The sequence below is a fragment of the Rutidosis leptorrhynchoides genome, unplaced genomic scaffold (genome assembly GCF_046630445.1).
Source record: "Rutidosis leptorrhynchoides isolate AG116_Rl617_1_P2 unplaced genomic scaffold, CSIRO_AGI_Rlap_v1 contig549, whole genome shotgun sequence".
Lineage (NCBI taxonomy): Eukaryota > Viridiplantae > Streptophyta > Magnoliopsida > Asterales > Asteraceae > Rutidosis > Rutidosis leptorrhynchoides.
In genome coordinates this window covers 22346-37232 of record NW_027266773.1, presented here as the reverse complement: position 1 = coordinate 37232, position 14887 = coordinate 22346, and the positions used below count along the sequence as shown (strand labels likewise).

Genomic DNA, 14887 nt, shown 5'->3' with positions numbered 1-14887 from the left:
TATTATTAGCCCGAATAAAAGCTAACAAAGTGCATAATTTCTAATCAAAAAATCATGTAGCTAAACGCTAATACTCAAGATTTAATGATTTAACATCTCCTTCTGCAGCGATCAAACTTCAAAGTCCATCTACATGAGAGTCCTTTAGTTGTCAAAATTTGGCGAACGGAGCATGGTTTTTTTGGACCATATCCCCTACTTTGATATGCTTAGCAATTATTGGATAATGATTTTTGAGGATATGACTTCAAATATGCAGACTGATAAATGGACAAAATTTATTTTGAAAACTAACCCCCACTTTATTAGAGGAGTTTGTCCAATGTCCAAACATAAATTTTGTCCAAAAATTATTCCTCTTCAAATATGGAAGATCACTGTTCATCCTTTATTTTAATTTATCTCCTGCTTTTACTTATCACTATTTCATACGGTTGAAATTGAATATTTATGGGAGCAATATAGTCATGCTTTCGCTTAAATTGTAATACTATTAATGGTAGAGTATTTGAAACTTTTTATCATATGAATAAAAGTCATTATTCAAAGTAAACTTCTCCAAATATTATTTTTCACAAAAAAATAAATTATGTAATTTTTAATTAAGTTGGCGATAATTAAAATTAAGATGGAAATGAGTTTCAATAATAATATATTACGTTCGTCTCTATTAATCATCACATTTTAAATTTACTTTACAGAAAAATATGACAGTTAATTTTTTGGGAATATAATTTTGAAAAATACATTTATAATTATCAAACTTTATATATTTTACATAATAGTAGTTTTTTCTTTGTATCATATTATATGGATCGAAGATGGAAACATATAAACGATGAATATTTTATAATGATATTATAATAATTTGATGATAAAATAAATTATGGAGGATAAAATAGGGAATGTGGTCGGAGATGATATAAGATGGACATATTGATCTCTAAAATCTATGTTTTAGTAATTTGAATGTCATAATATTTACCGCTAATATGTAAACCATCAATCTTGTTGAGTAACTAAATATTGGTACTTTGAGTGAAGAACCAGGGCGCACGTGTTCAATCTTGTTGACTAACTAAATATTTGCTTACCTTCAGAAAAAAACTAAATATTTGTTCTCCACACCACGCATTTTATCTTAAATGAGAAAAAACAATTGCTCTATAAACTTTTATTAATTACTCAATAGTTCCCTAAACTTAATTTTCTCCCCGTGTGACCCCTGGGCTTTGAACTTGCTCGCATCCTTTTAACGTGACACATCATCTAATGTAACGGTAAATGGAGCGACGTTAACTGTTTCAAAATTAAGGGACCCATTTAGTAAAATAAATAAACTTTAGAGGCTACAATGCAATAGCCAAAAAGTCCCAGTTTAGAGGTACTTCTAAATTAAACAGTGAAAAAATTGTAGCCACTAGTTCACAGTTGAACGAGTCTGAGTCTTCAGAGTTAAGTAAGCTGGAAAAAATTTATCAGAAACATCCTCAAGTGAGGTAGCCATGGAAGTTCTGTTGAGGGCTTCTGTTCCTTCACTCAACATAACCACTGCAACAACAAATAACAAAACCCACTTAACCAAACCCAGGTTCTCGAATTTCCAATTATCTGAAGGGAGGATTGACCAGTGGGGAAGATTGCAGTGTGTCTATCATGGCTGGTGTTTCGATGGCTCTGGTCAATGCAAAATCATCCCTCAAGCTCCCCAAGATGGGCCTCCTGTATGGATTTTACAATATTGTGTTGTTGATTGTTTTCTCGATCAGATCATTATTATTATAATTAATCCTTTGGCAGAGTCTTATGTAGTGTCTGTTGAAATTTTACAGGTGCACTCTAACAAGAAAGCATGTGTAGCTTCTTATCCAACCGTTGTCCATCACGATATTTTATGGTTTTGGCCGAACTCTGATCCTCAATATAAAGATATTCTTACAAAGGAAAAACCTCCCTTCATTCCTGAGCTGGATGATCCATCCTTCACAAAGCTAATGGGGAATAGAGAAATTCCTTATGGGTATACATCTAATTACTTTTACCTTCAACGACCCTTTTTAGGGAGAGGCAGCGGCGATTTTAGATAATATCTTCATTGTAGTATAGAATATGCTGCGGAATTTATTTATTTTGTCGGTCGGTTAATTTTGAGGTTCATTTTCAGTTATGAAGTCTTGATTGAAAATCTTATGGATCCTGCCCATGTTCCGTATGCACATCACGGGATAATGCAAATGAGACAACCGAAAGAGAAAGTTGACAGAGAAGGGGGCAAACCACTTAATATGACAGTTGAAAAATTAGACAAAGATGGTTTCATCGGAAAGCAGGAGGGGGGAAGAGCCAAATTCATGCCACCAAGCATGTTCTATGTTTATTTTGATCAGGGAACCGAAACAAAAAATGTGAGTTTGTGGTGCTCTTGCATTATCGTTGTTCTTTGTTTCTATATGATTTTCACTGATATGACTTTATTACTCAGGTACAGAGCTCCACGAAGCAACGGAGATTGGCCTTAATTTTTATTTGTGTTCCGGTTAGTCCAGGTAATAGCAGATTGATATGGGTTTTCCCGAGGAACTTCGGCCTATGGATTGACAAAGTAGTCCCCCGGTGGTATTTTCATATCGGACAAAACTTAATTTTAGACTCGGATTTATACCTTCTTCATCTCGAGGTAACTTTGATTCTCCCTGTATTTGAAGAGAGATCAACCTGCCCTTATCTTGCTTAGTCCAAGTTATGTCTGTGTAATGAATTCTACAGGAGCGAAAGATTAAGGAAGTTGGTAATTGGCAGAAGGCTTGTTATGTGCCGACAAAGTCGGATGCTTTTGTGGTTGCCTTCAGAAGGTGGTTAAACAAGTATGCTGGTGGTCAAGTAGATTGGAGAGGAAAGTTCACTAGAGATCTTCCTCCGACTCCTCCACGAGAGCAGCTGTTGGACAGGTAACTTCAAAACCAACTACAAATCTAAATATTATTTATCATGATCGATTTTTATTTTTATGTTTTTATGCGTTGATGGCTATTCAAACAAGCTGTAAATAAGAGCAAATGCACTCTACCACGGATTCACATGCATAGATAGCATCATGATATATGTTGACATTGCTGTTATGAGGGTTTTTTTTTTCTTCACAACTTTGTCAGGTACTGGTCCCATGTTGTTAACTGTAGCAGTTGCAGTGTAGCGTACAAATGTCTAAATGTGCTGGAGGTTGTTTTGCAAGTCGTTTCTGTTGTTTCTATCGGAATAGTGGCAGCGACCAAACAGAGTTTGATGTCAACAGCAGCAAGAACAGCAATAGTCTCTGTGGCAGTTTTGTGCTTTGTGGCTTCGAGATTTTTGGCTCAGTTCGTCAACAAATATTTTAGGTACCATGATTATGATCATGCCTTCAAATGAAAAGGACTCAACTAACTGATCAAATATATTTCTCCCATCCGAATTTATTCTGTATGTATTTATGTTTGTATAGTCACAACCCTTGGAAGGAAACATTGAGTTTATAACTTGAGATTACTTTGGTAGGAATTGTCAAACAAACTCCTGAATATATATATAATAATATACTACTTTTGAAGTTATCGTACTGATCATTTACTTGACCAGTAAGTAATGGCTCTCTGAGAATTCATTCAATATTTGAGATTTGCAGTACTGATGGATTTCAACTTGTAAACATTGCATGATTCATGAGTCAAGTAGAACGAGTAAGCAAGCTTACAAATAAGGCCTGCAATTGTGTACTATGGGTTTCATTTGGGCTTTTCCCGTAACATTAGATAACTTGTGGAGCAAGCGATATTTTTACCTGTTCATTAATCTATTCGCATGAGTTACTTACTAAAGCCAAATGAGCATTTTCATAACTCCTGGAAAACTGCTTCGAGGTTAATCGGAATTTCTCTCGGAAATGTTAATGTTCCAAGTTAAATATCGATCAAACGGCAGCGGAAAGAGAGATTATTTGCAATTCTTGTCATGAAGTTCACAAATTATTAGAAGGTTTCAAACATAATTTGCCTTTAGCTAGCTAAGATGATTTTGGAAGAAGTTGACAAAAACATGAGCAAGATATGAGAAGTTGAAAACCAATTTCCATCTTACTTACCGAACTAAACTGAATGGCAACTAAGTAAAGAAAAGTCTTATGGAAATCTAGTGATGACAGCACACAACAAATTGATCTCATGCAGCTAAATTGGATAGGACATGCTATGAAATCCTGGGGAAGTATATGCATACATTTTTCCAAATCACTTGGAATGAGTATATGGAACTTGTTAATTCGTTTGTGTGATCAAATATATCCTACTTTATCGGCAAGCAAGCTCATGTTTCTAGAAATTTGTTTATTGAGAGGGTTCAAATTCATCCATCAAAAGCTTCGTCGTTGCAAAATACGATGAATATTTAGCTCAACCTATAGTTATTGATGGAAATCGTGATACCTGGGGCTAACTTCATCATCGAATACCTCATTTTGATCACGAGAGACGTTGTAGACTGCGTCTTTGCCCTATTAGAAGAAAATCTCACCCTAAACTAATTATCGGAATGATTAATGATTAATATCAACCCGTTTAGGGTCAAATTGTACAAGTTTAAAGGGGATATATAGTTCTAAACAATCTTCTAGGTGAGATTCTCTTTAATCTTAATGCATTGCAAGAACAGATCAAATCAGGTTTTTCCTATATGACAGATTCTTTGTGTGCTTGAGGGAACCTCATGACAGATTGAATAATACTCCATCCACGTATCAAAATACGCGATATAATATAAAATTACAAAACATCATGTATTTATTTTGATACGGAAATAGTATTTTTTTTTAAGTTTACTTTATTTATGAATAATATAATCGATGTAATTAATGTTGGTTAATTATTTTTCCAGGTTGCAAAGAGAAAAAGTAGCTTTATCAAGGTCGAATTGAATGAATATTAGGTTTGTCGACATGTATTTGGAGTAAAGATTAGAAGATTAATTAATTTATGATGAAGTTATATGTTCAAAATACTTTATATGTATTTACATAAAAAAAATATGACTTATAATTTGGGAGGTTGGAAAAAAAAAAGTTTACTAGCTACCTCGAGCTACCTAGTAACCTTTTCTTTTTTTTCTTATTATTTTTTATATTTATAGTAATCAGCGGAAGTTTCAATTTCATTTATTCATAATAATGTCCAGAAGGACAATGTCACCTATGTGCATGGGCAGTTCACTAAAGAAAAACAAGTAGAATTTTAGATAATACGTTTGATGGACCGCAACAATATCAATTATCAAAATGGAGACACAAGATATAACCCAAAAAAAAAAAAAAAAACAATATTGCGTAAATGAGACCCGGTCGCGATCGACCTGCTGGAAAAGCAAAATAATTCATGAGATATAGTGTCTTGGGTAATGAAAAAGAGTAATAATGGTTGAGAGGAAATATTAATTCTAATGATCAAATAGAATATATGAATTTGGTGAAGGTAGGTAAATTGTCCTTGAAGAGAGGAATGAAAGCATCTATGCTTCCATCACCTAAGAATGATGGCAAAAGGAACATATCATCCCTTCCGTCGGGTAATAAGACGGCATGAATATGAAGGAACCTCTGGTTCCAAAATCAAGATCACGGAATGGGAAATGAAGCCAACTATCAACCTCCAAATTAGGCCACAAATATGGCTTATTCATGTCGGCCGTCAGGATTAGCTTCTCGTCTTCACCCTCATAGCTCGCAAAGTCGATGAATGACTTGAAGTATTTGTTATTCACATTGGCTATGCTATTGCGGATAAGCTGGGCTGGGTACGACAATGGCTCGCACATTAGATCCTTAACCTTAGCGCTAGGGAATGCCCATAAAATTAGGTTACCGAAAAATTCGTCAGGTATTCTATGGATCATTCGCGAACGCCCGTTGACTGAGATCCTTATCTTTGTTGTTTCTAGGTTGTTGAGTCCACGAGCTTTTGTTATAACTCTCCATAAGTGAGCAAGCAATCTCACAAATGTGCTATAAGGCCTGCGATCAGCATATATATCATTTTATTAATGAAAAAATAATATATACTCCCTCCGTCCTAAAATATTTGGCCTTTTCTATATGCATTTTGCATAGGAACATGACATAATATTGCATAGGAAACATGATATAGTATTTGGGACGGATGTAATATATATATAGTACATTCACAATTATAATTAATCTTACCGATTATTTGTTCCCGCAGCAGCCTTGATCTTTAGCATGGCGAGGAAGTCCTTTGTGAAATGAACTTTATGCACAACAATATCTTCACCAATATCTTCAATATTGTTATTAGTCTGGTCGAACTTCTTGCACATGTACTCGACTCCCCTGTGCTTGAATTCAATCTTTGTTGGGTCTCTAGGGACGAAAATTGTAAGATCATGAAGAAATTACTTGCCGAACTCGCATCAGCCGTGAAGTGGTGAGAACTGAACCCAACAACCAATGAACCACATTTGAACCTAGTGAGTTGAACGAGCATCAATTCCTCCACATCCTTCAAGTCAGGATGAAGGCGTCGTAAATCCTTACATGGCTTCAAGGGCAAAATTTGTTGAAGCTTGATATCCGTGGAAGCTTCGATGAATCTCCCTCCCTCATCGTTGAGAAGTATGATGGGATCGCCTTCTTGACTTTGACCAAACCTCCCGGCCAATACCCTATACTCGGACAAGGCCTTCTGCAGGCCTTGCTCGATTGCAGCATTGGGGTCAGGGTTGGAGGGCGATATGCATAAACAAGTGCCATTCGGGTATTGAAAGTGACTCTATCGAAGACATTCAGTGGTAAAAAGTCTGTGGTTGGTGGAGGAATGTTGTACTCATAAGATGGCTTTATGATTTTTGAACTCTCTATAGTCACCTTCATGATTGATTTGTCAAGCTATTTTTGTTTGTGAGAAGAAATTTCATTCATCTTCTATTTATAAGAAACAATTGCGTACTCGATCGGACCATAGTCCATACAACAATATTTCCATACATATGCATAAGAAAATCAAACTTGTTCCAAGTAACATTAAGGAATGTTCTTCTAGTAGAAATATAATTCGTTTATTTTTTCCTTAATTATTTTCTTTTGCAAAAAATAAAGAATAATGTCCAACGTACCTAGGCAATATTACTGCATTTATCGCCATAGATAGTAAATTCACCTGCTTTAGAAAACCTTCTGACTTCGGTCACAAATGAAACTAAAAAAAGTAATTATTTTTATTTTCAATCTATGTATTGACTATTGAAATGAAATAATATGCATGTATGAGGAGCAAATTCATGAACTCTGTTCTTCTTCTACTCCAAATTGAGGACTTGTTCTTTTTCTATTTTCTAATAGACAAATTGGACATTTAATAGGTCATGAGGACACATACATCTATCTATGGGAGAAACAAATTACAAATAATGAAATATATATTCCAGATTCTCTAGAAAACCTTTATGATATATACCTAAAATATAAAACCTTTTATGGCTTAAATTTCCAAATTTTTGTTTTTTGATAGGTACATAATTTCTTAAACAGAATTTTCCTTTGTATAAGAATCATTTTTAAGGAATAAAAAAAAGTATTTATTCATCGTGTGTATTGTTTACACTTGTTATTTTCAAAAATTTAATTTTGATTTTATTTTAAATGACGTCAAAGCAGCATCGTTCTCACATATTTAGATGGTATCTATCAAAAAGAAAAAAATACTGATTAAATGAGATGAAAGACATTCACTGCATCCATTAAGTAGGAAAGAGAAAAAATGGACATAAGATTATATTTGTTTTTATCTATTTTTTACTCGTTGATTTTGGGATTCATAAAAATAGATATATATTATTGTATTTTATGGAAAAATGGTGAACCTTAAGGAAAAAAAATAATAAAATTATGTACTGTCAAATTTAACTATGAACATTAAAAATAAAAATCGAACAATCAATCTTTTAATCATAAATTCTACGGCGCTTTTATCTTTTCTACGTGAATTTAACTATGAACATTAAAAATAAAAACCGAACAACCCCTTAATTATAAATTCTACGGCGCTTTTATCTTTTCTACGTGATACACTTTAATCGGTGGGAGGAGCAAATTTTTTTTCAAATGAGATTAGCTAGGGTCACGCGTGGCGGACAAGTTTGCGTGCGTCACAAGTCATGCGTGCGTGGGTAAACAATGGGCCTTGTGTAAAAATGATGTGTTTTAGATAGGCCCAATTAATTTTTTTTTTATCTGTCAAATTCTAATAGCCACTCACTCCTATTATGGATGATATAAAACTAAATTAACTGGCTCTTTCAAAAAAAAAGAAGTCGAGAAAAGCAGAAAGAGACGCTTTCCTCCTCGGGAAACTTGTGTAATTATTATGAGGAGGAATCTGACGTTGTAGTGAAATCCAAAATTAGTACTAGGAGGACTAGACTAGTATTAAATACTCTGTATTAGTTAAATTCGTATTAAAATTCAGGAAAACAAAATGATTGATTGAACTAGTAATAAATGTATAAGTTATACCTACTAGAGACCACATGTCGGTAACGCTATTGTCATGAATTAAATGGTTAATGTCATGAACATTTTAAATCTATTTACTGTGATGACATTATAATCCCTATTCTGACCAATAGTTTCATTTACCGTTACTAGTTCCGTAATCCGTTCTTATTTATTGTTTGACGTTTATAACTTCCATCTCTGAAAAACTGTAATCGATCTGGTCTTTAAAAAATATGAAAATACATCTCTTTCAAGCTCTTTGATTGACTTCCTTAACGTTGAAAATAGATAACAAATATATGTTATTTGCTGTATTTTTCTTCATTTTATTGAGTTCAATTTTCTTTATTTGGGTTTTTTAATTGAAATGTGGAAAGATTTTGTTACACTCTGACGTTACCGTTTAAAATTTAGTTTGAAATCAATCATACATTTAATAGACATGATATAATTAAATTTATTATTTTTTGAAGAATTAGATTTATTACTTAACATGACATGTTTTGAATGTTGTATAGAATTGTATTCGTAATGAAATATAGAGGACTACTAACTCAAATAACTAAACTTTGAGGATTATCATAATTCAAAAACTTAATATAAAATAAATAATTTTTTCCTTATCTTCTCCATCATTCCAAAAAATCAAAAGAAATAAAAAAAAAAATAACAATCAAAGAGAGAACGGGAAAAGAAGAGAGAAAGAGATAGATGAGTTCTGGTGTGCACAGTCATGATAGAACGGACGAACGGAATATCAATCAGAGTCCGATCGTCCTGATTTTTGGATATAGTATTCCCAATACGGCCTTGTTTATTTTGGTCAAAGGAATTTAGATTCCAATAGCTGGTTAAGAAGATATTAGGATCGACATCTTCAGCTGTTTAGATGAGGTTAGAATTCGTGTTCTGTGTTTTCTAGATGTTTTGGTTTTGATATTTATTGAGTAATACCATGAATAATATATCTCCGAAAAGCTTGTTTTGTCTACTTTTAATTTATGTAAATTTTGTGTCAATCGAAGATGAATTAATTATGAATTTTACAACGTTGGTGTGTTAATCTGGAAAATTTTGCTGTTGATATGATTTTAGAAATTTATAGAAAAATCATGATATAAAGACAGAATGTGTGTAAGATGGAGTTGAGTAGATAGACTGAGTCTACTTTCCAGAATTATAAATTTATTCTCAAACGGATCATGGAAGGTTTAAATATGAATTTTTGAACGTTATTGTGTCAGTCTGAGGGATACCTATAGGTACTGTTATTTTGAAAAATCATAATAAATTAATGAGATATAATTAGAGGTTGAATAAGATGTTAATATAAAAATGTGTGTGTCTAGTTTAATGAGATTTAAACAACTTGTGAATTGGACCTCTCAAGTCTGAGTTAAATATTTTTAAATGAAAGAGTGTCAATCTGTAAAACTGGGTAACTCTTCTGTTGATGTTTTGTATTTCGTGATATTTTCGGTCATGTCAAACTCATCCAATTGGCATGTATGATATATGTATAGAAAGTTCTGTATGTCTACTTTATCATGCTTTAAATGGTATGTCTATCGGTATTTTGTAGCTTGACTTATGGAGTTTTGAATGTTGGTATGTCATGCTGTGTGAAACTTGCAAATTTCGTAACTATGATAAATCATGGTAAATTTATTTGATGAAACTGAACCTTATGGAATATATCATTAGAAAGATAAAGAAGTCTTATTCCAGTATCTAAAATTAGTTATGGATTGGTTATGATATGAACAAATGAGAAATATTGTGAAGAATGTACTCACCTTAAAATTTCAGGATGTATGATTTGTTGTGAAGGCTTGTCGTGATGTGTTGTTAAATGGAGTTATGTGTATTCATCATGACACTTAGATTTCATTTCATTTCATGCATTCATGACATCTCATAAAAATATATGGGAATCGGTATGGATTAAAAGAAGTTGTTATAACGTCTCTAACTACTTTAGGTGACTTAGTTCGGGTTGGAAAGCACGATCCAGTAATAGCGTGCGGACGGGGTGTTCTTCGACATAGGAGTTGCGTTGCGGAGAAGATAAGTATCGACTACAAGATATACTAGTATAACGGTTTACTAATAAAGCATAGGCTCTTGATTGGTACTTATAAATATTATATATATATATATGGAAATGATGTGTTTGAAAAAAAACGGGTTTGATATAAATTGTTAGTGTCAATTGATTTGATATATGCAGTCATGGGTTGGTTTTATGAAAATTGGGTAGGTCCTTGGGTGGGATTTATAAATATATAAACATATATATTTATATATTTTGGGAATAATGCATTCTAAAAATTGGTTTGATAAAATGTATGTCGTCAATTAGCTTGATCAATGATTATATATATTTCAAAATTGGTTTGAAATATAGAGTTGTGAGTTGGTATGGGGAAATTTGTGTAGGAATTGTTTTGTGAAATAGAATGGGGAATTGAGTTTGTGGTTGTGATTTGGTTTTCAAGCACATGTGTAGGTTATGGCCATAGACCGATTATATGGGACTATCTAGTTTTGGATCCCGTCACTATCTATCATTGAAGGTAGAGTGACTTTGTCGTCTTTGTCATTGAGGGCATACGACTTATTGCGTAACGGAGGTTGTGGTGAGGTCGAGGGTTTTGCTTTGTGCAACCTGAGCCAAAAGAAGCGGTTACTCGTCGTTACGATTGTACATAGACACACTAGGTACCACGTGCCGCCCGACCGACCGGGTTAAAGGTCGGAGTTTTCGTTGGATTGGGTAAGAGTATTTGTGTGTCCTGGGCATTCTTTATGCTAGTTGGTTTCGATTCGGTATGTGTCGGGCTATTGGATTTTGGTAAGGAAGTTCTGGTTGTTTGGATCTTTGTTGGTTTGTGTTCTGGTTTTGAGAAACTTTTGAACTTTCATGGGTTTGTTTGAGTGTCGGGATGTTGGGTTTTGCAAAAATATATATAAATATATCCACATTTTTTTGGGAAGAAACAGAGTTTGCAAAACCTTTAATCGATTTGAAACTTCTGTGAGTGTATAATTTATTAGTCTATTTTTATATTATTATATTTTGTATTTGGTACTTACTGAGTGCGTTGTCACTCATCCAAATACTACATTATTTTTCTTGCAGTGCATAGATTAAGCGACTCAAAGAAGCGCGTGATAACGTTCGAACTTCTTTCATTTGTGTATAATCTTTCATCATTCTCAAATAGATATTACTTCATGTTGGTAGAGTTAAATTGTAAAAATGTAATGACTTGTTAAGTAAATTGATAAATTATTTAATAATTTAATACTTGTGGGATTATAAATAGTAAATAGGCCGGTCTTAATCTCGCTCGAAAAGATTGAGACGCCGGTCACAACAAAGATGATTTTCGGTCGTGACACATTTGAGTTTTGATTCAATTGGTAACTTCCTCAACTCTGTTTTCCTCTCTCGGCGACAGAGCAGCTGATTCCGACAGCAACGACAACCACCTTCAATTTTAATTAAATATATCGTATTTATTAATTCAGTTCTAATTAAATTTAATGCGCGTTTCTCTGGATCTATTTGTTGATTTTACTTTAATGTGTTGGGATTTCTTGAATAAGGGAATTAGTTTTGCATTTCTTTTGTTTGCATATTAGAGGTATTGGCAAGGTCACCGAAGAAATGTTGCAAAAGCAGACACTTTACTTATATCAGTGCCCTTGAGAGAAGAAAATGAAATTTGACTGGACTCTTTTATGTACACATGACATCGCCACCCTTCCTTTTTTTTTCTCCACCATGGCCTTTGTCCTTCCTATGCTCCACTACACCACCACCAACAACAAGGATAAAGTTGTTCTACAGGTCCAGATGGTCGATTCAAACTCCAAACTAATTTCAATATATTTTAAGAGCAATCCCAGCTCCAATAGGAACAAGATCATTGTTCTTGAGAAGCTAAAATCATCTACACCTAATTATCTACTCACTAACTTAACAACAGTTCTAATTATTATGCTCTATCTAGTTCATGAACTCTAAAGCATCGACTTGAACACAAATTAAACCGCAAAACAAATCTTCCTCACATTAATATAATTTGTAACAGAGAAAAATTCACAGAATTTTCAATCACGTAGAATTTGGAATTAGAAAGGCAAATGGTACATCGTAATTAAGAATTGAAAGATTACCCACCAACACAAGAAAGAGGAGAGATGGATTGATGCATATAGAGGGCGAACGATTTTGTTTTGATTGATTATGAATGTTATTAGAGAAACCAGAAAGTGAGAGAGAGAGAGACGGGCTGGGTTGGTTTGTCGTGTTGTAGGTGGTGGTGTAAATGCCGGTGAACAGTGTTGTTGTGGCCGGAGTGGTGGCGATTATTAAGCAGTACCTGGTGGCCATCGGTATACGGTGGTGGCAACTAAAATTTAAAAGGCAACGTAAGGTCTAATTGTGTGGTGATGATTGATTAAAGGGAATTAATTAAATAAAAAAGCCAAATAACTCCAAATCCCTCGACATTAGCAATTTATTCTTGTATTTAGTCTCACCCTGACCATCATTATTATTTATTTCTCTTTTTAGTCTATTCTTTAAATATAAATAAATTTTTTAACACAAATTATTATGACATAATTATTTATTTGATTTATTTATTATATTTTTTAAAATATCAATTTTCAATTCAACGGACCGATTTTATCGACCAGTTATTATCAAAAGGAAGATCAAACGATGTATATCTAATTTATAATGAGTTTTTTCTTAAAGAGGTCTTCTTCTTTTTTTATGAGGTCTCTTTTATTCCTTACTGGCTACTGCTACTACCTTATGGTATTAAGAATCGGGGACGGATACGGAAACGGAGATCGAAAACGATAAGTTCTAAAAAGTTACGGTATGGGACGGCAATTATTAAATTAATTTTAAAACATAATAATTAAAAAAAATGCTAAATAACATTAAAAATAATTAAATTATTATATAATTTTAAAAATGTAGAGAAATTAAACCTTAAAAATTCATAATTTAAGTTTAAATATGAAATATACAAAGTCGGAAATATTTTCAAACGGTTTTTTTATCAAGTTCCACTCCAAAAAATATATTTCAAAACATTTTTTACTTTCAATCAAAACATCTTCGAAACGTTTCGTATCCGTTCTCACTATATACCAGTTTTCGGGACGTTTTCAAGTCGGTGTCCCAAGTAAACGGAAGTGTCATTGTCCTTTTTCATTTTTGCTTTATCTTTAATTATATGTAGCTTCCTCGAATCTACTCCGATATGTTGACCATCTCATTCACAAGAGGAAAAAAATTTCAATCAAGTAAGATGCATAAAAATGCATCTATGCTATATATATATATATATGAGATCTTCTGAAAAGAAAAATTTCACCTACTGAGTTCCATAAAAGGAAAAAGTCACCTACCAATGTAACCGTATACTCCTATGTATGCAAGTATTTAAACCTTTGAAATTAATATCTGAAGAAAAGAAAAGAAAAGAAAAGAAAATATGCACAATAAAAAACAAATACTTATTGAAGGGATTGAAAAGTAAGAGTTATCAATTGAAAACAAAAATACTGCGAAGCGTGTAACTATCCATTTCTATAATTAAGCTGAATATCCAATCAAGTCCATTATGTACCTTGTTTGTCTGGATCAACAAGGGAAAAAGGTCAATTATCTCTGGTTTGGTAGTAAACCAGTACTATTACTAGTATTTTTTATTTTTTTATTTTGAGGTAAGACTACTAGTACTAATGTGAAAAAAAGTAATAGTGTGATATATAAATTTATTCCCAGTAATATTTATCGCAGAACCTAAAAATAAAAAAAGTATTTATCGCAGATTAATTAATTTATATAAAATTTTGTCATAATGATAGCATTTTTTTATCAAAATTATTTCAATACATATATGTTCATTCAGAAAAACGTCAGATACATATTTATTTGGATGAATATAAAATTAGAAAATATCATATATTTTACTCTTTCCACATTACTACATATGTTGTCTTTTATGATTTTTTTGTCTTTAAATAATTATCTTTTTAGCATTTCATTATACTATTTACATAATTATCCTTCCTCTAACTTTCTTTCACACTAATATTTTCATCACAATCATTATTTTAATAGAAAATGATAAATAGTTAAATTGAAAAATAAGAATAAATTATGCATCTATTTTACAGAGAGAGTATTAAGAAAACTACTACCTCCGTATACAATCAGTAGTCATTTTTTAGAGAAAAATTTTGTCATAAAATAATTACCATTTTAGATTTCTAATAAAATCTTTAATATAAATTATTTAATTTATCTTTTTATTATTGAGT

At 32.6% G+C, this 14887-nt stretch overlaps 2 protein-coding genes across 2 annotated transcripts; one reads left to right on the top strand and one right to left on the bottom strand.

The window, feature by feature from the left end:
* The first annotated feature begins 1505 nt into the window (after positions 1–1505).
* Positions 1506–3408, top strand: LOC139884408 (protochlorophyllide-dependent translocon component 52, chloroplastic-like). The gene is made up of 6 exons (XM_071868445.1): positions 1506–1724; positions 1833–2020; positions 2165–2405; positions 2489–2677; positions 2767–2948; positions 3153–3408. The coding sequence occupies exons 1-6, from the start codon at positions 1506–1508 to the stop codon at positions 3406–3408; spliced, it is 1275 nt and encodes a 424-aa protein (XP_071724546.1).
* Positions 3409–5467: 2059 nt separating this feature from the next.
* On the bottom strand, positions 5468–6910 carry LOC139884402 (agmatine hydroxycinnamoyltransferase 1-like). Its single transcript, XM_071868440.1, is given in 5 exon segments — positions 5468–5572; positions 5575–6034; positions 6224–6428; positions 6431–6755; positions 6758–6910. Coding segments are annotated over 5 exon segments (1248 nt in total).
* Between the last annotated feature and the right edge of the window lie 7977 nt (positions 6911–14887).

Excerpts from the sequence above, each read along its gene's own strand:
- LOC139884408 (XM_071868445.1), top strand. The coding sequence starts at position 1,506 with ATGGAAGTTCTGTTGAGGGCTTCTGTTCCTTCACTCAACATAACCACT. Across the intron at positions 1,725-1,832 it reads CTCCCCAAGATGGGCCTCCT|GTGCACTCTAACAAGAAAGC; the intron begins GTATGGATTTTA and ends GAAATTTTACAG. Across the intron at positions 2,678-2,766 it reads TATACCTTCTTCATCTCGAG|GAGCGAAAGATTAAGGAAGT; the intron begins GTAACTTTGATT and ends TGAATTCTACAG.